Source organism: Mesitornis unicolor, unplaced genomic scaffold (assembly GCF_000695765.1).
Source record: "Mesitornis unicolor isolate BGI_N332 unplaced genomic scaffold, ASM69576v1 scaffold1794, whole genome shotgun sequence".
In the NCBI taxonomy this organism is placed as follows: Eukaryota; Metazoa; Chordata; class Aves; order Mesitornithiformes; family Mesitornithidae; genus Mesitornis; species Mesitornis unicolor.
Genome location: NW_010180572.1, coordinates 18,807 through 43,179, shown reverse-complemented (window position 1 = coordinate 43,179; position 24,373 = coordinate 18,807). Strand labels below are relative to the sequence as shown.

General features: G+C 37.2%; 1 protein-coding gene across 1 annotated transcript; it reads left to right on the top strand.

Moving 5' to 3' along the window:
• Positions 1-708: 708 nt before the first annotated feature.
• Positions 709-17,219, top strand: MTRR (5-methyltetrahydrofolate-homocysteine methyltransferase reductase; the record flags this gene model as incomplete). Its single annotated transcript, XM_010183108.1, has 12 exons — positions 709-826; positions 1,883-2,255; positions 4,713-4,835; positions 5,698-5,851; positions 7,341-7,429; positions 9,705-9,885; positions 11,328-11,370; positions 11,824-12,010; positions 14,319-14,437; positions 15,817-15,909; positions 15,996-16,175; positions 17,075-17,219. Coding segments are annotated over 12 exons (1,805 nt in total), but the record flags the coding sequence as incomplete, so codon positions are not given.
• Between the last annotated feature and the right edge of the window lie 7,154 nt (positions 17,220-24,373).

Sequence of the window (24,373 nt, the reverse complement as noted above, 5' to 3'; positions counted from 1 at the left end):
CAGAAGCTGAGGGGAACGAAAGCCAGGGCAGCTGACCCAAGCTGACCAACAGAATTATTCCGTACCATAAACACCACACTCACTATAAATTGGGGAGTTTGCTGGGGACACCCTCTGTGCCACCCGAAGTGGGTCTCACCCATGATTCTGCTCCCGAAGCCTGCTCCCCTGCTCATCGTAAACCCCTGTGTCAGCTGAGTATAACTTTGTGTACTTTATATTAATATTGCTATTAATACTCAGTTTTATTATTATCATTATTTTACTAAATCTGTTTCTATTTCAACCCATGGATGAGGAGGAGTCATCGGGTTATGGAACAACTGTCTAAATGAGGACATACATACAGTTTAGCAGTTTCACTCTTTTTCTAATTATTTCAGTTCCTTACGTTTTTCCTGTAAGAGTATTTTTAAAAGCCTCAACCTAAAGCAGTATTCTTCTGAAATGTGACATATTGAAAGCAAATTGCTTTCAAAGAAATTCTGTGTCTTACATTAGTGAAGGAGTAACCACTTTTTCAGCTCTACTTTGGGATAAACACAGGGTTTTTTTAAGGTCATCAATGTGTGCTGGTAGTACATACTTTGCTGTATCAGATTCTTCTTTTTGCCTGGAAGAAAATCCTGTGTTGTCTTTGCAGATTTTAGTCTGTATGGCCTGGGTGGCTGGGTGATTGACATGATTACTCTCTCCTGAATTTTCTAGGTCTGGGAGATTCGGAGTACACATTCTTTTGTAATGGTGGAAAGACGGTAGACCAACGACTTCAAGAACTTGGTGCCCAACATTTCTATGACACTGGATTAGCAGATGATTGTGTAGGGTACGAGCTGGATGAGTTTGGGTTTTATTTCATCAGGATGCAATAATTACATGTGAATTTGGCTAAACGTTCTGAACTCTTTGAGATCTGTTGCATCTGAATACTCAACACTTCATAGGAGTGAGTCCTGTCTGAACACAGTAGGCCTGTTCAACCTCAATTGCCATTAAATAAAACTTCATTTTTAAGTGTGAGCAAACATCTGTAATGCCTGGAAAAATTGAGGGTATTTAGCAGTTTTAGAAATTAAGTAATTCAGAATAAGTGGATGGGTTTAAAAATGTATTCAGTTTACTGAAGCAGATAAAAACAAATAGTTTTCCCAGTATGTGTGGTACTAGGAAATGGAATCTCTTTCTACATGCGCATCAGACTTTTATCCAAGCTCGCATCTTGCAGTAGAGGTCCTTTTAGCAAACCCTACAAAGTTTTTCAATTATTTTTGTCCTATAAAACTTTTTTTTTTCCTCACTACAGAGAAATTATGTGAGAAGGTTTTATCGCTGTAGAGGAATTATGTAAGAAAACAACTCCCTGCCTGTTATGTTGCCCTTTCTGGCCAGTAGGCTGCAGTCTTGACTTACTTATTTTGAAGTGCAGATTGTATCAGTTCTGTGCATGATGATATGAGACAATTGAATGCAAACATTGCCATAACCATAAAACTTATATATTGTCTTCTAGAATAATAAAAATGGAACATTAGTGTAAACTATTGATGTTGCTGTTGCACAATGAAAAGTTGCCTATTTTGCTGCCGCCCCTTCGACTTCCTGTTATAAAGTTCAGCATAAGAAAATAAAAATGTGAAACTAGAAGAAGAGCAGGGCTGTTACACAGTTTAGACTTCATAAATTTACATAGTGGTAATAACTAACTGAAAATATTTTTTTAATAAAAATGTCATCTTGATAACAGCTGCAGATATATATAAAAAATGGAAAATGAATAGTATTTCTTGGTTTTGGTGTCTTTTCATTATTTGTAAATTAACAGTCCAGTAAGTCACAATCATTCACCCGTTCCTTTCTGCTGGTTTTTTTTCTCTCTTCCCAGTTTGGAATTAGTCGTTGATCCTTGGATTGATGGACTTTGGCTTGCCCTCAAGGAAGCATTTCTATTGCAAAAAGAAAAAGAAGGCATGAAGAGTGATGCTGATGCTGTTTCTAGCTCTTTCTCTGCAGCGCCGCACATTGTGCATGAAGTAAACTTAAGTTCACAAGTACAGAACTTAAAGCTGGAAGATGAGGGAGTGAGGAGTTCTGATGGGCTGACACAGAAACGAGTTGACGTCAATCTTGTGGCTTCAGCTAGAGACACTGAACCTTCACTTGCTCATTCTGTCCCTCCTGTTTCTCAGTCTGCTCTTAATATTCCTGCATTGCCGCCAGAATATATAGAGGTGCATTTTCAGGACACCCATGGTGAGGTAAGGAATTCACTCTGAATGATGAAAGCCTCCAGCTCTGGTAGAAACATGAGTGTGTGCTTCTACATATGTCTCAGAAGAGCAGGTGGAAACTTACATAAAGGAGATGCATCCCTGAACGCAGGAGGTTTTTGAATAGTAAGTGAAAGGTCCATTTATATTGTGAAGATGTCATTACTGCCATATCAGTTATGGACACTTACATCAAAATATAACTGAGCTAAGTAATAATTTGGCATTGCTGTGCCAGGAATGGAAGAATTAAAATCCTCAAAGGCTTACATTAGGATGGTGAAAACATCTTTCTGTAGAAAGGAGTTCAGTATGGTTTCTGTTCAAATTTTTTAGTACTTGCAGGATGCTTTAAGAGGGTGTAAAATTGTTCAAAATCTTGCTGCATATTTAATAACAGAGAAACTTATCATTCTAAAAACATGATTGTAGCTTCCACTATTGGAAATGGAAGATGAACTGTAGATCTAAAGCTGGTGTGCTTTTCCTATGAAGCCATGTTGAACAAAGACCTGCTGTACAAAGATAATTAGCATGAGCTGGGCATCATCTCCAGTTGGCATATTTAGTGTTCAAAATGAACTGGAAAGCGTGATTCAACCTTTTCTGGTTGCCTGCCGAAGGGTAGATCTGCAGCTCCAGGACTGGTTGTGTCTGAGGTGCTGACCAGAACACCTATGAGGTGGCTCAGGCAGGGACCAAAGGCCCAGCTGAGACAGGACTCTTGGGCCCATAAGTATGGGTGGGTGTGGAGTCCTCTGATGAGGCTGGTCAGGACTGTGAAAGCCCCTTAGTATCCTCAGGGCCCTGACACTCTTTTGAGAATGACAATGGTAATGCTGAGACAATCACTTAGTCTAGCTAAGATAATTATGTAAGAGTATATAAATTTAAACACTGGATAATTTTGCTTTTCTTTTAAACCTCATATTGTGGTTGGTGTTACTCAGGTTGTTGAAATAAATAATTGAATTACTGAAACAAAGATTTATGATTTAGAGGTACTCTTTGATTAAAGACTAATACTCGGGTTCAAAGTGGTGCTGCAGTAGTTAAAAGAGCCTATTTTCTTATTTTAAAGTCATAGCATATATTCAGGCTGATGTCTGAAATAATTGATCAGGTTCCAATATGGATGTCTTAACTTTTCTGTAAACAGAAAAACAGTAAACTTTGGTTTCAAAGAGCAAATTGAAAAAGCCGAATCTGCTAATCTGGAATTCAGTGACAGATTAAAGATGATAGTCCAGTTTTCAGGTATAAAGCTGAATGCTTGTCCTGAGCATTGGAAAGAATCAAATGCAGGTTTGGTTTTTTTCCCTTTGGCACTGTTTTTGACATAGTTGGCTAGACCTTGTCAACAAGTAGATCTCATGTGTTGTACTTGCAAAAACAAACATGACCCTACAATGAAAAGCGGTGAGTGCATCAGCTGGACTGTGATAACTGTCTGTCTTCATATTCCCGCCAAGTCAAGTTCAAGGCATAATGAGATCAAGATTTAAGCATTATGCCTTGAACTTGACTTGGTGGGAATATGAATGGAGACAGTTATCATGGTTCAGCTGGTGCACAGTAACTTGATGCGGTCCAAGCCATTAATCACCATGTCAAAATTTTAAGAGAATAATAAAACTTCCAACTCTTGGACTCAAGTGATTCTCCTGTCTCTCTTATTCCTGTTTTTTTTAAATATGAAATCTTCAGATTAACCAATATTCTATTAAGGTAGCATAACTCCTTTCCATTTGACAGTGTTATTATGGTCGTTTGGTATCTCTCCCACCTCTTTTCATTTTTGTCTGTGTTGATCTCAAAAGAAGCTTGCTAACAATAGGGATGGAGAAATGAGGGGGTACATTTTCAACTGTGTAGAAATGTTGTGGCATAACATGATGCTATTTTGTAATATGAAGTTTGCTGATCAGCTCTAAATTTAACTCTATTTTTTAAAATTCCTGTTATAAATTGCCTGTAATAATAGGCCCACCTGCACCCCAAAATCTTAATCTGTAAATCTGCAATGATGGTTTTAAATAGCTTTTGTTCTTACTTCTTTTGTCTGTTCTGTACGCTTAGTAATCCTTTAATTAGGCAGGAGTTTGGGGTTTTTAACAAAATTAGTATTCTCTAATTGATAATTTTCAAGGTAACTCTTGAAAAAGGAAACAGCTAGCTGCATTTGATGGTAGTTTAGGCCCATTAATCTGTTCAAGCCTACTGACTTTTTATAGTTCAATATATGCCTGTTACTGCTTGGATGTGATTTTTTTTAAATGTAGAGCAAAAGTGTCTATATAGAAGTCAAGTTTTTCCTCACTGCTTTGAATTGTTTTCTAAGATAGTCTAAAATAAATGTGCTAACACTAATTCCTGTGTGTCACAGTAAGCTGTCATTCATCTGATTTTCATTTTTAGTGTAAGTTTTTGTGTCCTCTTTTTCAGAATCCACATCTGTCCTCACTGGTTTCAGAAGGAAAAACCTTTGAAGTGCCAGTTACTAAAGCAGTTCAGCTCACTAGAGAAGACGCAATAAAAACTGCATTGCTCTTAGAACTTGATATTGCAGTAAGTTAGTGATGGCTTTTTCTTTAGTGGGTTAAAATAAAGGGTGAAAAGCATGTGTGTTACGTATAATAACTGAGGGGGAAATTATTTATTTGACTCTTTAAAAAGAAAAAATAATTCCCTATAGAACAGAATGTCAGGTTAGGCTGTTAAGTTTTACAAATGCAAAGTTTTAATTGATCACCTGTTGCGTAAGGAACAAAAGGGATGCACTTGCGTAATGATGCAAGTATGATTCTGTATGTTTCTGTAGCAGGCAGAAGGTTGAGTAGGGTTTCAGCAGTTGTGCACAACATCCTCAGCCAACTAAGTAAAATCCAGGTGTTAAGATCTGATACCTTTTAATCTTCACTATAGTCTTCTCTTGCTGTTTTCCTTTTTTCCTTCAGAATATAAAAACAGTTGGGGTCATTTCAGTCAAAGTTCATCAAGTAGATTAACCAGAAATTTTTTGTTTAGTCATAATGTTTCTCTGTACAATGTGGTATTAATTATGAGGACTTAATTTCTCTGCTTTTCTTAAACCAGAAAACAAAGTACCTCAGTATTTAATGATCTGGGCTGATTATATAACATGTCCTCTTAATACGTATTTATTTTCCTTCTGTTAGGCTGCTAAGTGTCCAAATATTTAAACCAGATAAGGAAAGATTTTTCTGATTAGTAAGGTTTAACCTTACAAGAAAATCTAAATATTTGTTTTTTGATGTGATCCAAATAGTGAGGTGCTAGTACACATTAAAAGAGTATATGACTTCATGTGACTGCCATACTAGGAAGATTGCTGTTGTTAGGAATGGGGATGCTGTTGGCCTTGGTTTATGATACAATTAAATAGAAATGAACTCATATTTTAAAACAGGATACAGTCTTTGACTACCAACCTGGAGATGCCTTCTATGTAATATGCCCCAACAATGCCAATGAGGTGGAAGAACTCCTTCACATCTTGGGACTTTCTGAAAAAGCAGAGTACTTTGTTTGTGTAAAGGTTAAGCAGGGCACTAAGAAGAAAGGTATGGTCTGATGCACTGGTCGTGAACAAATATCCCTTTCTTGTTGGTAGTAGCTGGTATGTGTATTTTTGAGTGTTTTTGTCTTTAATATTGGGACATAGCTGTCGTTTCATGGAGGCATGTTGGAAGTTGCATAGATGTGTTAAAAAAAGAGAGGACACGTAGAATGCTGCTGCTAGTTTTACTATAGATGAGTTAGCTTCTGACTGGGAACTTGAGGCTGGCATTGTCGTTCATCCATAGAATCATAGAATGTACTGGCTTGAAGGAACCTTTAAAGATCATCCAGTCCACCCCCCCTGCAGTGAGCAGGGACAATGTTACCAGATCAGGTTGCTCAGAGCCCCATCAAGCCTGGCCTTGAATATCTCCAGGAATGAGGCCTCTACCACCTCTCTGGGCAACCTGTTCCAGTGATCTACCACCCTCATGTTAAAGAACTTTTTTCTAATATCCAATCTAAATCTACCTTTTTCTAATTTAAATCTGTGTCGTTATTTCTTCATGTTTATGGAGATGAGTCTTTAATCACATAACCTAACAATCTCCCACTTAAAGTAAAACCTCTCCTTGCAGAGCAAAACACATCAGTCTGGTTTACATCCTGAGAAGGCTATGCTCCTGAACCAGAAGGCTGTTCTGTAGTGTGAAAGGGCTCTTAAGCATGGGAAAAAAGGCACAGTGAGAATCCGTAGCTAGAAGTAGAAGCCAAGAAAGATTGTCAAGAGAAATCCCAACATCCAACATCCAAGTTGGGTCTGTAATGAAACAGTTTGGACTTGCAGAGCTTGATATTTAAAGGTGTTTTGTCATATAAATGCTCTTATATTTCTTTTAGAGTTAGCGTAGAATGGGAAATAGAATAGCTGCTTTAGCATGACACGACATGAGGCTGACAAGCCTGGCTGCACCCTATCTGACTCCATGAAGGGACAGATGGGACATTAGTGTGCCTCCTTCTCAGAAATGAAGCCTGTAGAGAATAGAGGAGGGATTATTTCCTTGTACAAAAAGTTATTGGATCTTCTGGGCCTCAGTAACTCCAGCTTGGCACTGTCTGCATGCACCTTTCGTTAGATCATTAGAAAACTTCAGTGTTTTCCAATTTTCAGGAGTGCTTATTGATGGAGGGTAAGAAATGTGGATGTTACTTTTCCTGGTAAGCATTCCTCTGAATTTCTTCAGAGTGGAAAGTGGCAACAAAGCCTTGAGTAGTTTAGCAATTAAATGTATTTGAACACCCATATACTCCTCTCTTTGTTTCCTGCTTTCCTGATAAGTTTTGTCTATTCATTGGAAAATTGTCATTGATACTTCACTGGAAAACTGCCTTGCCTTTTTAGTTTCCACTAACCAGCTGGGGGTCAAACATACAGAATTGCATGCAGTTTAGCTCTTGTATTTCTTGAAGGAACAAGCACTCTGTGATGCCATTTTTGGATGCTAATAAATGCATGTTTTGTTTTGTTTTTTTCTCCCACTGAACTAGGAGCAACTCATCCACAACACATTCCTGAAAGAAGCACTCTGAAATTCATTCTAACCTGGTGTCTGGAAATAAGAGCAATTCCCAAAAAGGTGTTTATGTGTTTGTTCTTTTAAAGGGCAAATCTTAGTAATTCTGGGCAAATCTTAGTAATTCTATGCTATATGGGCTCTTACAGGTCTGTCCTTGCTTTGTGTGTAGTTACCATGTTTCTTGGTGAATAATGATTGTCAGTTTGAGTGCTGCTGTTTGTACTTTATTCTGAGAAATTTCACTTCTTTATCTGACAGACTATTGAGATACTGAAATCTTTATTCCCGTTCTGCAGTAACTTGATTCATAATTAGTCTGGAAGTAAATTGAAGAGTGCTAGATACTTGGTGCCAGATAACTGGAAGGCTAACTGAACGTGACCCCATAGGCATTTTAAAGAAATTATTATTTCTAAGCAGAGGGAACCACGTATGTCAAGTTTTTTTAACTGAAAATACACATGTTGTTCTATGCAAACATACTGTAATGTCTTTTAAATTATTGTGAAGCTTTTTTTTAGCATTTCAGTAACCTGACAGAATTTAAAGAAAGATTTTTGCTTATATAGTATTTGTTCTCACAACATGTGACTATTATTTTGCTTACATTCTGTGCCTGCAAAAAAGCGGAAACTTGCAGCCGGAAGTGCATGTGTATTTCATCAAAACACATTTTAAAGATAACATTGTATGAAAGGTGAAGCTGAATCATTGTGTTGGCTTCATCTCTGAGGGATATCAGTTTTTGGAAGACCTTTTCACTCAATTTAGTGGACTTCACAGCAGAAGAGAAGAGAATCTTCCAATTGTTTCAACATTTTCAAAACTGCATTTAACAATTTTGAAAATTTGTCTCAGCAATAAGAGCAGTCAGGGAGTGCTGGCTGGGGAGTATCACAGAAGAAGCCAAAGTCTTCTATCCTGAAGTCCAGGGTAATGAGCTTGCCATGCACCCTCTTTGCTGCTGTAAGGGTCTTGAGCTCCACTGTTCCATGGTCACTGAAGTCAAAGCTGCCCTTGAGCTTCACATTCCCCACCAGTCCCCCCCTTGTTGGTGAGAACAAGATCCAGCATAGCACTTCTCATTGGCTCCTCTGTCATGTGGAGAAGGAAGTTATCATCAACATATTCCAGGAACTTTCTGGATTGCTTATGCCCTGCTGTGTTGTCCCTCCAACAGATATTGGAGTAGGTCCTCATGAGGACTAGTGCTTGTGAACATGAGGCTGCTCCTATCTGGCTATAGAGCGTCTCATCAGCTCGGTCTTCCTGGTCAGGTTGCCTGTAGCAGATCTCCACTATAATGTCACCTATCCCTGCCTGCCCTTTAAACATGACCCACAAGCTCTTGGTCGGCTCCTCATCTTCCCTGCCTGTCCTTTCTAAAGAGCCTGTGTCCTTTCATTCCAGCACTCCAGCTTGGCAAGCCTATGACCAAAGATGCTCTTCCCCTTCTCTGACAGATGGACACCAGCAGCCCCCCGTAGACCAGAATATCACCCAAGCCAGTTTTTATAACCTGTCTGCTTTATTACCTGTTCAGTATAGAATAGGCTTTATGTAACTGTACTCAAAACTCTTGTCTGGAAGCTCAGTTTTTGGGCACACTCAAATTATTTTCTGAGTGCTCTTTTGAAAAGAATATGTCCTCTGATTGCACTTGGTCGTTTAGATCACTTTTCTTTTATGCACTGTATCTATTTCCACCTTGCTTTTGAAAAAAAAAACCTAACTATTTACATCTGATTTTAACTTTATCTTACAGTGTTCAATTTAATTTGCCCTTAAGAAAATCTTGCAGTACTATTACGTAGGCATAAAGCATGGAATAAAACACCACAGCGACATTTATGTGACTCATTAAATACCATACTTTATTTACAGTAATACCTTTTCTAAGACTTTTAATTATTTCTTTCCTGGCTTCTGTAACTTAGCAAATGGTGTTTTCTCTTGAATTAATTTGTGTTATGGAGCTGTTTATTTAACCAATTTGCAAATACATAAACAAGGAAGTCTTTCATAAATTTAGGATTTATCAGGGAATGGGTTGTGTTTATTTATTTGTCTTGCCCCCACTCAGGCTAAACAGGATTTTCTGATCTGCTAGCTTGTCCCAGGCATTAGAGGAGCAGCCAGAAAAAAATAAATGAAAAAAAAAATTAAATTTTTCATAGTAGGTGAAAGTGTGCATTGGAAAATAAATTGTATTATCCATTAATCTGTCAGGTGACTCCTTCCTGTCCTCAGGCATCCCAAGTTTTTTCCCAGATTTGTGACCATTTTCCCAAATGGACAGGTTTTTTTACCCTTCAATCTTTTTTCTTCCCTGCAGGCATTTTTACGAGCTCTTGTAGAATGTACCAGTGATGTGGGAGAAAAACGGAGGCTTCAAGAGCTTTGCAGCAGACAAGGAGCCTCTGAGTACACACGCTTTGTTAGAGATGCTAATGTTTGCTTATTGGATTTACTTCATGCTTTTCCAAGCTGCAAGCCTTCACTTAACCTGTTAATTGGTGAGTGAGTTAGGTTTAGTTAGATTTAGTTTCTGGAAATGTGTCAGACTGAATGTTGAGATTCACAAGAAAGGGGAATAACTGTTCAGTTAACCGCTTTAGAAGTATTATAGTATCCATAGTGATAAAACTAAAACTATTGCTAGGGAACAAAGCTCTGTTTTCCAGTTTGTGGTGTGTGGCCTTCATTCTGCAAACACTTAGGTACCTACCTGTGCTTCAATTGATTCTGGATGGCTCCTGTGCATAAAAATAAGCAGGTGTTTGCAGGATTAGAGTCTTCAAGCAACAGTTCATCAACTGCTTACAATTAAAAAAGACATATTTTTACAGCTCCTGATTTCCCTGCATGTTCTTTTCCTGCTCTTTTACTTGTTAAAATGGAAAACTTTTCCCAGTATATTTGTATTTATGTGTTGTCCAACACACTTACTGTGTTCCTGATATAAAACATGAGTCCCAACTTTCACCATCTCAAATACATCTGGAAGTTCTGACAGTTATTTTCAAGATTAAATAACAGAATGTCTTAATATGTTTAATAAAGCACAAAAAATGCTTTTTATGTTCCTGCAATCGTCTTCTCCATGCCTGCCTCAAATCTTTCCTTCTTAGTATACTGTGGGGATTTAGAAAAATAAATGCACACTCTGCTCCACTTCATACAAGTACATGAATTTTCACAGTGCAAGCAAAAACACTTAGCTTTTCAAAAGTGGTATGGAACTTCCTGTAAGAGCTGAACTGAATAAACGAACATTTTGAAAGTTTTTTTAAATGTGTTCCCCCAGGGAAATAATGGTCTGAATGGGCTTAGTGTCTTCTTTAAGTGATTTCACTGAACTAGCTTTTCTTATCTCTGACTTGCAACTATGTAGCAGAGCATCTTTAAAATGTGTCAGGGTGTCCATGCACTGGCTGTGACACTTGCTAAAGAGTGTTACGTGTGGAAAACAACTGTAAAGCAGTTTAGCTGTATGTTACCCTGTCACTCCACTGTGTGTTTTCTGGCATTCGCTATGCCCAGTTTTTCTGGTATTACTCACTTAGTCACACTTCCCCACCACATTTTTCAGTTAGCGATGTGTCTGTGCACCTTACAGTTGTTTAAGTGACCAAGAACCCCATAAATTAACAGCTGTCATCTTATTTTATGGGTTCTCTAAAAGATGTTCCACAAAGTATAAACAACATTCGAAACAGAGTTCAGGTATAAATAGCTTATTTCAGGACCACAAATACTGGATGTTAATAGAGTAAAATTAGTTACATTATAATATACTTGTAATCTGCTGTAGTGTAAACAGTCATTATATGATATTTTAATTTTCAATGGGTGAATCATATAATAAATGATGCTTTCTTGGTTTTTTTGTTTTGGTTTGGGGTTTTTTTTGTGGTTTTTTTTTGTTGTTTAATGTTTTTTTAAATTTGTTTTTCAGAACATCTTCCTAAGTTACAAGCCAGATCCTATTCTGTGTCAAGGTAATGAAATATTCAAATTATATCTTCATAGTAATTTAGGTGAACTTTTTTTTCAAGTTTGTGTGTGTGTGTTTGTGTCTGTATTACGATCTAAAGAAGAAAGAGAAGAATGAAGGATAAAACCTGTTGTAAAAAACTACAGGGTTTGACTGTTTCAGACAATGTTGTTTTGAGTGTCTGGCAAGACTTTGGTAGAGTGCTCAAGAGCAAGCTCACACAGATGTGAATCTGGTAGGAATTTGGATTTTATTCTGTAGGCACTGGCATCTGAGTCCAACCTTAAGATGTTTTCTAAGTGTATATAAATACCACACAGCTGAACACTGAGAATCTTGATTCAGTTGAGGTAGTTTGGGCTGCAGATTGACCTGGTATAAGATTGTACAGCTGTCTCTCAAGTTTTGTTTTTGGTTTTTTTTGTTTTTTTTTTTTTAAATACTTCTGTCATTGCAGTTCGAACCTATATCAGCCAGGAAAACTGCATTTCACATTTAACGTCGTCGAGTTTCCTGCCTGTCCTGCTAGACCAGTGTCACGGAAAGGATTATGTACAGGCTGGCTTGCTGAGTTAGTTGCACCTCTACTGCACCTCAATAAAAACACTGTGGACACAAAAGGAGGAAGCTCTTCAACTGAAAAGGTATTAATATTAGATCTAAACTCCTTAACCATTACATTTATGCATGTTTGAAAGAACTGCATGTTTCTTTGTCTGCTGCTCTGATGTAATGCAGGTGTTTTGGCAGTATGCATCTTCAATTACAGTTCTACCCTGCTTGCAAGATTACCATTCCCTCCATAACGTTGACATTTGGAATTACATTGCTAAGTTGCTAAACTCAGGTATCCATGAGTAAAACATGAGTAATGAAACTTCCTATTGCTGAAAAGCTAGAGTCGTTTTCCACCCCACTGAAGTCTTAAGCAAGTCTTGGAAGATGTTCTCATGGACTAAAATACCATTATGCAATTATATGATTATGGCTGTTAGTTTTGTAGGATAGATGCACATGGTCACTTCCAGGAAATGGTGGTAGATAATAGTGGAGAAATCATAAACCTCTTGCTTGTCAGGTCTCATACAGTTTGCAAAGGCCAAGTTACTGAATGTGACACAGGGACAGTCTTCTGTGATATTTCTGATGTGCATCAAAGATGGTTTGACATAGTGGGTGTTATCAGGAGAAAGTAATTTTTTTTGTCTCTTTTTGTGGTAGAGAATCTGTGTAATTAATTGGTTTCAAAGTTATTAGGTTTAAGCTAATTATTCAAAAAAAATTAATTTTGGTATATAATTAATGTGGCGAAAGAAGTACTGCAAGTCTAATCTATATTTGATTAAGAAAAATGGAAACAAGCATAGAATTTGATTACAAGAAAACTGTGTCAATAATTCAAGATGTTGATCTGGCAAAATAGAAGGAAAACCTGTACAAGTTACCTTAATTTTTTAAAACTAATTTAAAAACCAAGCTGACTAATAAGTGCATCATATATCTTAGTCCAGAATTCAATGTTCTCTTTATTTAAAGTGTAATTGATTTGCAGTATATTAAAGATCAAACATGAAAAAGAGGTGGAACAAAAAGAATAAAAAGGATTATTACAAAATGAGTCTGAATAAAGTTCAGAACTATTTTCATCTGCTGCACAAGCTAGAATTCAGCATAGATAAATGTGTAGTAGTACATACAGATTGCAGAAATATGTGAAATACCAATATGAAATAGATGAGTGTGATCTTACACAAAAATACCTTGGATTAATTGAAAACACTTTACAGTATAAATGTGTTTACTATTTGCAGTTGTTTTTAAAGGAATGACCAGTTTGGAATCACTAATAGAGAAAATAACCTCCTAACTCAAGTGTGGTTTGAAGTAGTAAGTATAACAGAAATACAAATATTGCCCCCTGCAGCAAAAATGGTACTATTTTTTATCTTCGTCAAGCCAGAAAATTAATGCTGTTTAACACTGTAGTATCTATTGCGAATTAAATAAGGAGTAGGGCTAAACTACTCAGACTTACAGACAAAAGTGTAAATAACTTGATCTAGCGCTTCACTCCTTCCTTAAACTTGAAAATAAATTTAAATCCTTTCATAATTAATATGCAAAATATATTGGATGTTTACTTATGACTTTAATGGGTGAAACTGTGCTGTGGCTGCTGCTGAGTGTTGAATAATCTTCTAAAGAATTAAAAATAGTCATCTCTTGTTTTCTGTATGTTAGCCGTGCCTCAGAGAATAGTTGTGTAGCTCCTATGAATGTCATATTTAGGCTTCCTTTCAGACACAGATCTGAAGACCAGAATTAATCAGTGGAATGATGTGAACCGTTTTCCAAGGTCTCTGAGCATTTATCTGCCTCCCTTCACCCATATACATGTTAGGAGATTTTGTAAAACTTTCATGAAAATTAAGAAAGCAAGCTCGGTATCAGTAGACTTCAGTTCACTACAAACAAATCCTTACCTCCAGTGGAATATTTTTAGATTTCCACAGCATTAAAAAAAAAAGTTGAGTTGTCTATAATAGCAATAAAGTTTACTTCCTTTTGAGTACCAACACCAATTCTGTGAATTTTGTTAGCAGTGTTCCCCTGTTAATTCATGATGTGATAAACTTTCATACTCAGAAACTCACATCTGTGCTGTTTTACCTAATTTTTCTAGGTTGATTAATAGGTCTTTAAGTATGGTGTGTTTTTTTGGTTTGGTTTTGGTTTTTTGTTTGGTTGTTTTTTGGGTTTTTTCTTCAGAAACTCATATGAAATTTTATTTGAGATTTCTGTATGGCATTAAAAATAAACTCTGAAGCTCAGGATTTGGAAGGGTGTGTGGACCCATACACTATGTAAATATCCTGAAGGTTCTAAAATGTTCATGGCGTTTTCACTGCTTAAGAATATTCTTCAACTGTATTATATCTAATTTCATTTTAGATATCTATTTTTGCTCGTCCAAACAATACTTTCCACTTACCTGCAGACCCATCTGTCCCATTCATGATGGTTGGTCCAGGAACAGGAGTTTCACCATTTATTGGTTTCCTACAACATAGGTATGTACCAAATTGTTACCTGGAAAGCAGCCTTTTTATGTTGAGGAAAATACAACCTCAGATTTTGAACACAAATACAGTTAATATTTCTAATTTTTTTTTCTTTTTATTTTTTTGCAACATTGTTGTGCTGATTAAAAAGACATTAATTTTGATTGGCTTAACTTTGACATTCAAAATTCATTTCCTTCAGAAGTGGCATCTATATTAAAAGCCTTGCCATCCTGGATGTTGAGTTTCTCCAACATTCCCCTATTTCTGTGTGATTACACATTTTGATGTTTTAAGGCTAGGAGTCTAGCACTTGAATCCTCAACTGGGCATTAATCTTGGGTTTTGTGGGTTTGTATTTGAGGGAAGGCAGATCTTTTTTTTTCCACCTTCCAATTCCAGAAGCATAGTTTTGAAAGGCAAAGAGATGCTTGTTCAAAAAGTGGCAGGTACCTCATCACCAAGAATGTGTAAAACCATGATGTTTCAAAGGAAACAAAGAATGGGAAGAGTGGAATATTTGGGTGGGAATAGTTTCAAGTTTTATAGGTAACCAACACCTCTTGTATCATTCCTACAAGGCTCTTTCACTCCAGCAAGATTTCAGTTTCGTCCATCCTGTCACAATTAGTTTTAAACCATTTTATTTGAGAGAAAAGTGAAAATTTGACATGATGTTTCTGACTTCATGCTTCCGCTTTAACCAAATCATTATGTACCATCCTTGCTCATTAGTTTTAACCTTCAAATACACCTTTATCTCTCAGAAGTATTTTGCATTTTATTTTAAAGGATACATAGCATTTCGTAAGCATTTGATCAATGATAAATAACATATCTCAAAATATAACTAGAAAGTTGCAGCTAAAACCTCTATAAAGTGATACCGTCAGCATTATTTCAAGAAAATGCAATAACTCTTCTGATGATATAGCAGTAAATAGATTGTTATTCATGAAGTCTTGCAGGTTTCTTCAGGTAAATGGAAAGTGTGCTAAAAATGTTTTTTCCCAGGTGTTTTTACAGGCTTTCAACTGTGGGATAAAGGGAGTGTTCTCCTTATTCAGCAGTCAGGATTGTTTTCTGAGATGTTTGCAAGAGTCAATTTTGACTATTCTGATACAAAACTGTGGCAAAAAAAACAAACCACTGTGAAGTAGATTGATTTTGAACTGGGCCAAAAGTGGGTATTCAAGTAAATCAGAGAAGAGGGGTTTGGCCTGTGATTTGCCATATTCTGTTTCATGTGTCTGCCAGTACGGAGGTTTATTAAAGCACTACTTAGAATGAAAATTAGGTTACAGATGGTTTAGATTCTACACTTCCTAAAACAGGATTGGATTTACATGCTATCAGTACATTTATTTTTTGTTTGTTTTTTTGTTTAGGCAGAAGCTCAGAGAAGAACACAAAGACCAGGAATTTGGAGAGACATGGTTGTTTTTTGGTTGTCGGCATCAAGATCGAGACTATTTGTTTAAGCAAGTTCACTGTTAAATATTGATTTTGTATTCATAAGAAAATGCTTATCTCAGAGTCATTACTAACAGTTTTTATTGCCTTTCAGAGATGAGCTCAGATATTTTCTTGAAAATGGCACATTAACTCATCTTAAGGTTTGTTTCTCAAGAGGCTTTTCAACTGCAGAAGTAGCCCCACCTAAATATGTGCAAGATGTCATTAGGCTTCATGCAAAGGAAGTTGCCAGAGTCCTGCTCAAAGAGAGAGGACACTTCTATGTATGCGGGTGAGTAGAGTGGAGATGGACTGTCTCAGAAAGAGAACAGAGTCAGCAGAAGCTTGAGGCTTTAGGAAGACTTAGAGCTGTCTGAAAGAAAGGACCAACATTTTGCTGAAATAGCATTCCCTGTATAGTCTAGAAGGTATAGCTTATAACCACATAGTTCCACTGGTTGCTTCAGTCACTTATTATTTCTTTTTCTTTTTTCAGTATTCAATTAAGCTATAGGAGGTTTCAAGCCAATAGATTTCTCTTGAGAAAATGAGATACCTGAATACATGTGATGATAAACTGCACAGTGGTGAGATAGCAGCAGTCTTCAGCTGTGTTGCAGACTTGGATGGGCCAGAATGCTAAAGCTCTGTGATAGTAATGTATTTTAAAGTGGAAAGTTTTATATCCTTACCTGGAGTTTTGAGATTTTTGCAAGTTTGTTGATAAATGGACAAGCTGTTTGAATTTGGAGCCTAATGTCAATACTTTCTCCTTCAAGAATAAATGTCAGCTATCTGTATTAAAAATAGCATTATTAGTAAGTGAGGGTTTTCGGGTTTATTTTATATTGAAACTATATAGTGATATAATAATAAAAAACACTTCAGCAGGTTTAGTTCTCCCTAAAATCAAACAATTATTCTGTGACAGCTCAACTGGGGTTCCAAGGTTGTTGTTCTTAGAAATTACATGCTGAAAACTTTGTGATGTTTGATTGAGAGAAACCCTTGTTACTGTCAGTGCTCAGCTACATGAAAACTCAGGGAGAATCTTGCCGTACAATATGCAATCTGTATTTGAGTTTGGGATCTCCTTAATGTCTCTTTTCCAATAGTATCCTGCCTCTGAACCTATTGATAAATGGAAAAATACACTATTTTGCATTTTTCTCCTCTATTTTTTTTCCTCAGAGATAAGAAGCACATGGCTGATGGTGTAAGTGATGCTGTAGTGGACATTTTAAGCATGGAAATGGAAGTTGACAAATTGGAAGCAATGAAAACCCTGGCCATGCTTCGAGAAGAAAAACGATATTTGCAGGATGTTTGGAGCTAAATATCTAGCTTTTCCTATGCCTTTGTAACCCAAAAGATTTTGTTTCACACTCATACTTTTGACTAAAAGTTATTGTTAAAAGTGCTGTCTGTAGTCACACAAGTAGTCACACAGGTCTTTCTCTGTTGACCTTTCAAACAGCAATATGACACTTTCTAAATGACAACAAACCAGATTGCCTGTTGAAGCGTATGTTTTTTTAATGATGTTACATAGTAGACTCGGTGCCTTGATTCTCCTGTTTCTCTCATGTAGAAAGAAAAAACTTCTGCACTTGTACAACTGTATTTACATTTCATCATTTATTTTTTTCCTATAATGTATACATAAAGAAGCTACAGAGTAAATAGCATGTTACACACTAATCTGTGTCATCAAATACATTACTGACTTGCCAAGATTTATTTGAACATGTATTGCGTTTGCATAGTAAGGTTTGGTAGCTGGAGGCTATAGGGGTGGTTTCTGTAAGAAGCTGCTAGAAGCTTCCTTGGTGTCCAGTAAAGCCAATGCCAGCCAGCTTCAAGACGGAGCCACCACTGGCCAGGGCTGAGCCAATCAGTGATGGTGGTACCACCGCTGTGGTAACATATTTAAGAAGGTGTGGGCAAACATGTGATGAACTGACCACAGCCCCCATTCTTTGTAGGTAGACAAAACTGGGACTGAAGTTAAGCCCGTGTGTGTGTGTCTCTGCATGAGGCAATAGGGGAGAGCAGGGTTCAAGTCCAGTTAGTGGGTGGACTGTGTGTCTAAGCCCAGGTACTGGTGGGATCCACTGTGAATGCATCTGTCAGTGTTGGTGGGACCCATGTTACACATATGTATGTATGTATTTTCCATTAATGACCTTTAGTCTGGTCAGCTGGAGAGAGGAACCACTGCTGATTGGACATGGAGTCATTCCCAGTTCAGGTGATACAGACTGACGTATGTGTGCATAGCAGGGAACATTCTTAGCCTTGAATTTCATGCCCGAAAGATGCTGAAAGAAAGCACGTTTAAATGTATTATTAAATAAAATAAACCCCAAGCCTATATTTGCCAAAGCCTAGTGGTTTGGGTTTTTTTTTCATATTTCACTGTCTGATATTTACTGCATCCAGTCTAACAGAAGATGAGGCCAAATGTGGGAATGCGTATATTTTCCTATAGGTGAGGCCACACAAATTCTGTAGCAGATGTTGTGTGCCTGCTTCCCCATGCCCTGGTTTCACAGATGACTGTGCATGTGTACAGGGCTAAGCAGATGTTCACTGAAGTCATGAGCCATTGCTACTCCTGTGATATCCTTTTTACTGTCCTGGTAAGCATAGCTTTATCGCTGGCGATTAACTGCTGCCATCATCTCTTCAAGCCACTATGAAGTGGTTAGTTAAAATGGTTTTTGTTTTATTTTGTTTTTTTATCTGCCTGCGGCAGTCATGCTGGATATCTGGCCAGTGTCAGACACAGCAATACATCTTGTGCCCTTCTACAGACTCCAGACTGGAGGTCTCTGAAGCCCAGGTACTGCTTAGCTTATACTCAAAAATATGGCAAAATCATATTGTGGAGTTCTGTTTGTTTGCTTGTTTTTTTTCCACAAGATCTATTTTTTATTGTTCCCATCAGCTGCATCCACTGTTAGATGTTAGGTTCAGATATGTCCTGCTTTTACAGAGACTCAAGTCTCCTGCAGCAGGATATTTCTTCTGGCAGAAGTGTCTTCCTCACTTGACCTTTCTTTCTTTTGTAATGATTTTAATTTTTTTCTCTTGTGCTTTTAGATTATTTTTTTTAAATAGAGCACGGCAGTGGTAATTATTTTCCAGTAAGGCTTTTAAGAACATTTACCAGACAAGTTACATTTTTCAGTTTTTATTCAGCTGGTTAAATACCATCAGGACACTGAAAATGTTACTATTCCGTTATAGTCAATTAAAAAAAAAATCCAGTTCTTCTTCTTTGATGTTCTTCAATTTCCTGCTTATTCCTTGCAGTCATTCATAGGGCAGGAGATAAGGAATGCTGAAGAGTTAGTGGCATCTGCACACATTTGACATGAACTCTTTGATTAGCCAGTGGCTTATTGTGCTGTTAGTTACTGTAAATACTCTAAAAATCCTAACTTTTTTGAAGCCATCCCTGAATGTTGTGCAAATACTTCTCCAGCAGTTACATTTTATGCTGCCTAATGGCAATTGCTATTAGTGAACAAGGATGTGTTATCACATAAGCCATTTTGATAACATACACTGCATGTTTTATTTAAAAGTTATCGTGTAGCCTTACTAATACTACTTCCTAGATGAGAGTATTTCTGTACTGTTGAAGATAGAAATACTTTGTCAGGTTCCCTGCTTGGCTAAAGTAGTGCCCATGGTGGATATGATATCAGATGCCTATAGCTGAAGACTTGATGCTTCTTAAAAGCTTTGTCAGCACCATGCCATAGGTAATTTTAAATGTATCTGACTCACAAATCCTCTGCTTGAATAGACAAATTCAGCTGCAGCTGTAGATAGTGCTAAATTCCACTTAAATAACCAGTTATATTCAGTCCATTATTCTGTAGGTGATTTTTTTTTTCCGAAAGAACATTGATAACAAACAGGTATGAAATGACCTGCTTAAAGCTCAACTTCAAGCTTTATGGTTCACATGAGGTCACAAGCATGCAACTTTTATTTTCTGTAATGTAAATATGGATATTCTCATTGCATATTTATGCATTTAGTAATCTGCTATGTTGATGGTCTTGCACAACCAATTTATTAGCATCTCAGGTTCAACAGATGTCTCTTGCATAAAAAGGACCTTTTTTTCTTTATTTTTTTTAGTAGCTCTGTCATCCTGCGTCTCAACCAGTCAGCTTCACATTTTTTCCTACTCTTCAAATGTTAGCTTTATGCCTCCGTCCGTTTCACTCTAGTTATGCTTCATCTGAGTTGGGAAGGCCGACAGTGAATCCACTACTCCGATTTCAGACATGACAGTGATTCTATAATAACAGAATATTTTCAGTATTATTTTCTATCCTGTTTCTTGGGGTGTTGTGGAAGAAAAAAAAAATGGGAAAATCACTCCATGCCCGCTGGTGATTATGGGAAGAAAATAGCATCACTAAAAGTTATGATCTACAAGCCCTGGTCATTTATGGTGAATTGAGAGACGAATCTACATTGGCAGAGTGATAGGAGCAATTCATTTGGAACTGAAAATTGAGCTAGTTGATACAATGGTTTAATATAACAGCTATGGACTGTTTTAATGAATCTTGAGAGTCTGCTATCCCGTTGAAGAAAATGTGTAAATATAAAAAGCTGCTCAGTATTATAAGAGTTGCCTATCATAAAAAAAAATCAAAATACTTTGAAATTCATGGCAAAAGCAGTATGTCAATTTATTTCATCTCAAAACCCTATTCAGATATGTTCCATATTGAAAAAATCGGATTTTTATTCAAATGCAAATTACAGCCTTGAAAAGTTGATTCAGCACCACTACAAATTACATTCACTTTCATTAGCATTTGAATAAATGCTCTACTTCTGGTGGAAAAGGTTTGTCACAGTTGACAAAGCACTCAAAGCCAATTGTGCTTAATAAAAAAGAAAAGGTTCTACAGTTGGTTTGAAAACAGCAGTTTTGTAAGGCTCCATCAGTCAGGGATATTAATTTCTAATCTGCTTTTAACTCTATTGCTTAGATGATCGATTAGATTTCCTTAACTTTGTTTTTTTTCTTTTTTAAAAATGCATTTTATTGTAACTTACTAGAAGATCAGCGGGGCTGTTTCCTGTACTTTCTCCTCAGTGGTAGGAAAATGGCATTTTTAATTGTTTTTCAGTTGTTGTGAGAAAACACTGTCAATTGCCCGCGATTTATAAATACTACCAAAGCAAAACAGAATTTTGGGGGCTATGACTACCCAGCATTGGTGGGCAGGGCCAGATACTGAAACAGGCACCTGCACGTACACGTATCTCTTCCTGTGTGTTTGTACAAGCTGCCCTGTCTTCCAGTTACGTGTTGGCTCCTTGCTCGTGATTCTTACAGACAGCTGCTTCTCGAGACTAAGATGACCTTGCACCCTTTTGGTGGGGACTGATTCCTACAGAATAAGCTATTCTTTATGTTATCAGTACTCATTTCTGTTTTCTGCAAAGATGAGAAAGGAGCAGTATATGAGCTATCGAAACTATGGACAGATGAACACCTTGAGGCTCTTGGAAGACACCGTTTTCAAGGCAGAATCCCTTTCCTTTTTTTCATGTTACAGTTTCTAAACATGCTAGGAGTCAGCAGTGGAAGAACTTTTTCTTACATCTTGCTGTGTATTTCAGAAATGATTGCTATAAAATACTCCTTTTTTAATAGGACAAATACTTTGTTTCTTAATGAATTGATTCTGTGTCTCTGAACTCATACCAGGGAATTTCTGCAGATTCTGGGTTGTCCTCTGCAGAGGATATGCCCTTCTTTGTCTCTGACAGACCATTCAGAATAGAGAAAGAGATGGAAATATTATTGTTTTCTCTAGCACTGATACTGGTAAAGTCCTATTGAATATGATGCAGATAGCTATGTCATCCTTTGGGTTCATTTAATTCGTTTCAAAAATCTTCTGTCAAGGGAAACAAAAAATATAAGTCTATAATGTACATGCTTCCAGCACTGGTTGTGTGTAAGATGACAGCAAATGAATGTGCATCCTCTTTTTCCTGTTCTTATCATCACCCACATGGTGTGTATGTGTAGAAATCAGCCCCCGGCTAGCCAGTAAATAAGCAATACACAGATGCAGTATACACAGGTTTCTGTTGCTGTAAATCTGTCCATGGCATATGCATTAGCCTTTTTTTTAAGAAAGGAGAAGAGGGATCATTAAAGTGGAAATAATGTATCTGAAGAGCCATGAGTTTTAGTTTTCAGTATATTTGGTTTTCATTCTCAGTTTTTTGTCTCCTTGCTGCATGCTGGGGTTGAGATTTCTTGACAGGACACCTGCGATTCAGAGTAAACACGGCACCTTTCCTGAGACAGACTGTTCAGTTTCTCTCCGCTAGCAAAGTGCAGTAGAGGAATACAATAAAGGCAGCTCTGCCACAGGTGGAGTTGCTTTCTGAGGAAGCAGAGGATGCTTGCACAGCTGACAGCTGCTGGGGACTTCTGTCTGGGAGTCAGCTTTAATTTGCAGTTGAACTTAGATAAAAATTCTGCCAAAGTCAGCAACATGGAAAATGTGCTGAACTAACACAGTCAATCACCTGCTTTGAAGGATAAGCGCTTTCTGGCCAACTTATGTTCCCAGTGAGCTAGCGTTTTGGAGAGTCAAATGCGCGTCTGCCTTCAGTGAATTCTTTGACATCTCCAGGAGACTAAGTGCGTCCCTCAGTGTGTCCCCATGTTGCATGCTACAGGAGCCTCCTGTGCTCCTCAAATGCTCTTGCTCTGTTACACAAAGACTACAACACCGCTCACTCCTTGCCGGGGCCTTGGGCAGCTGCGGCACCAGAGAATACATATTGATGTTATTTCTAATGTCTTCCTTCTTTTAGGTGGGGAAGAATGAAAAGGGGAAAATGCTTTTGGAAATGGCAGCCTAAGTGATGTTAGAAGAAGTTATCTGACATATTTCATAGAAAGAAAAAAAAAGGATAGCTCAAATTTACTAGGGAAAAAAAAGTAAAATTGCTTTAGAGGAAGTTGTTACTCTAACTAAAATAAGGCAGAATATGATGTTATATCAGAGGTGAACAGAGATGGAACTTCTGAGCAAATAATACTGCCAATCAGCAGAAATCTGTGCTTGGGCATCAGTATGGAGTTCTTATGTCCTAAATTAGAGTTTGTGGGTGGATGGCACAACCTCTCTGTAACCCAAGTCTTTTGTGAGATCATAGTTGAAAACGTTATAATGTTAAGGGTGAAGCATAAAAGAAATCCATCGTCTCTTTATTTCTGATGATCAAACGCATGATTTGCAGTGTCCCATCCTCATTATGTCAGAGTGAATAATTATTGCTATGATCCATTGACGTCTGTTGTTTTTGTTCTAGTCTAGCTAATACCTAACATCACGTTTCTGTAAATCTTTACATTCAGTCCATTCCACTTACCTGCCCTTACCTATATATTTCTCTACTCTCTTGCCACAGTTTTATTTTTACTGATTGCATCAGAGAAAGAATACAAGAACTATAGCTAGTTTTACTCTTTTATTTTTTGTGACTGTGTTCTTTGTAATATTCCTGCTCATGTGGACATGCCTCAATAGCACTGGTACCACACAAACAGAGAGACAACCAGAGGGAATCCACATAAAGAGATACCCATTGTGATGACCTTTGTAACGAGAGTTGAAAGTATCGTGACAGTGTTCAGAAGTAAATAAAAGGCCACTTAAAAAGAAAACGGTAGGAAAGAAAGCAAAATGAAGCTGTCCATTGATTTAAGTTCAAAACAGTTTTAGAAAAGCTGAAAATTATTGCAAAGTCTAGAAACTGTTTAACAAATTTAACCTCAAGCACTTCTATTTATCATTTTTGGCTGGTAGAATTAGCTTCATTTCAGAAGCAAAGACAGATAGACTTCTTGATTTATTATATAATTTGGCTGAGGCCTGAAATAGCCTCTTAAAACCCTTGTAGCAGAAATCTTTTGTATTGACCTGTGGGAGAATTGATCTCCAACAGAAGGTAAAGCAAATTCCTAGTGTAGCCACAAAGTCACACCTTACAAAAGAGATTCATCAATCTTGATGCTCTGTTTAATTTTCTTTTTAAGAGATATAATCTTTTGTAGTGAAATGGCTGTTAATAAGATGTCAAAATAAAACCCTCATCATTGAGTTTGAAAATGCAGCAACTTGTTTTTCAAAACTGGTGGTTTTGTTCTAAGCTTGGATCTATGCTTTTAAGTCTGGCTTAACTGTAGGGTTTAAGTTAGACAATTGCAACAGCTAAGAAGGGAGACAGCGATAACATTTGTGAGCCGGAATTCTGGGTCTGTGTGGGTTTTAGTTAAGGGAAACCTTGATGAATGTTCATGCTTATGCTCTCCCAAAGATAGATACTTATCAGAGCTTGTCAGGATTCTAATTGTCACACTTCTAATTGTCTTGGATGCACTTAGAAATTTGACCCTGTCCTCAGCCTCTTAGCAGTTGA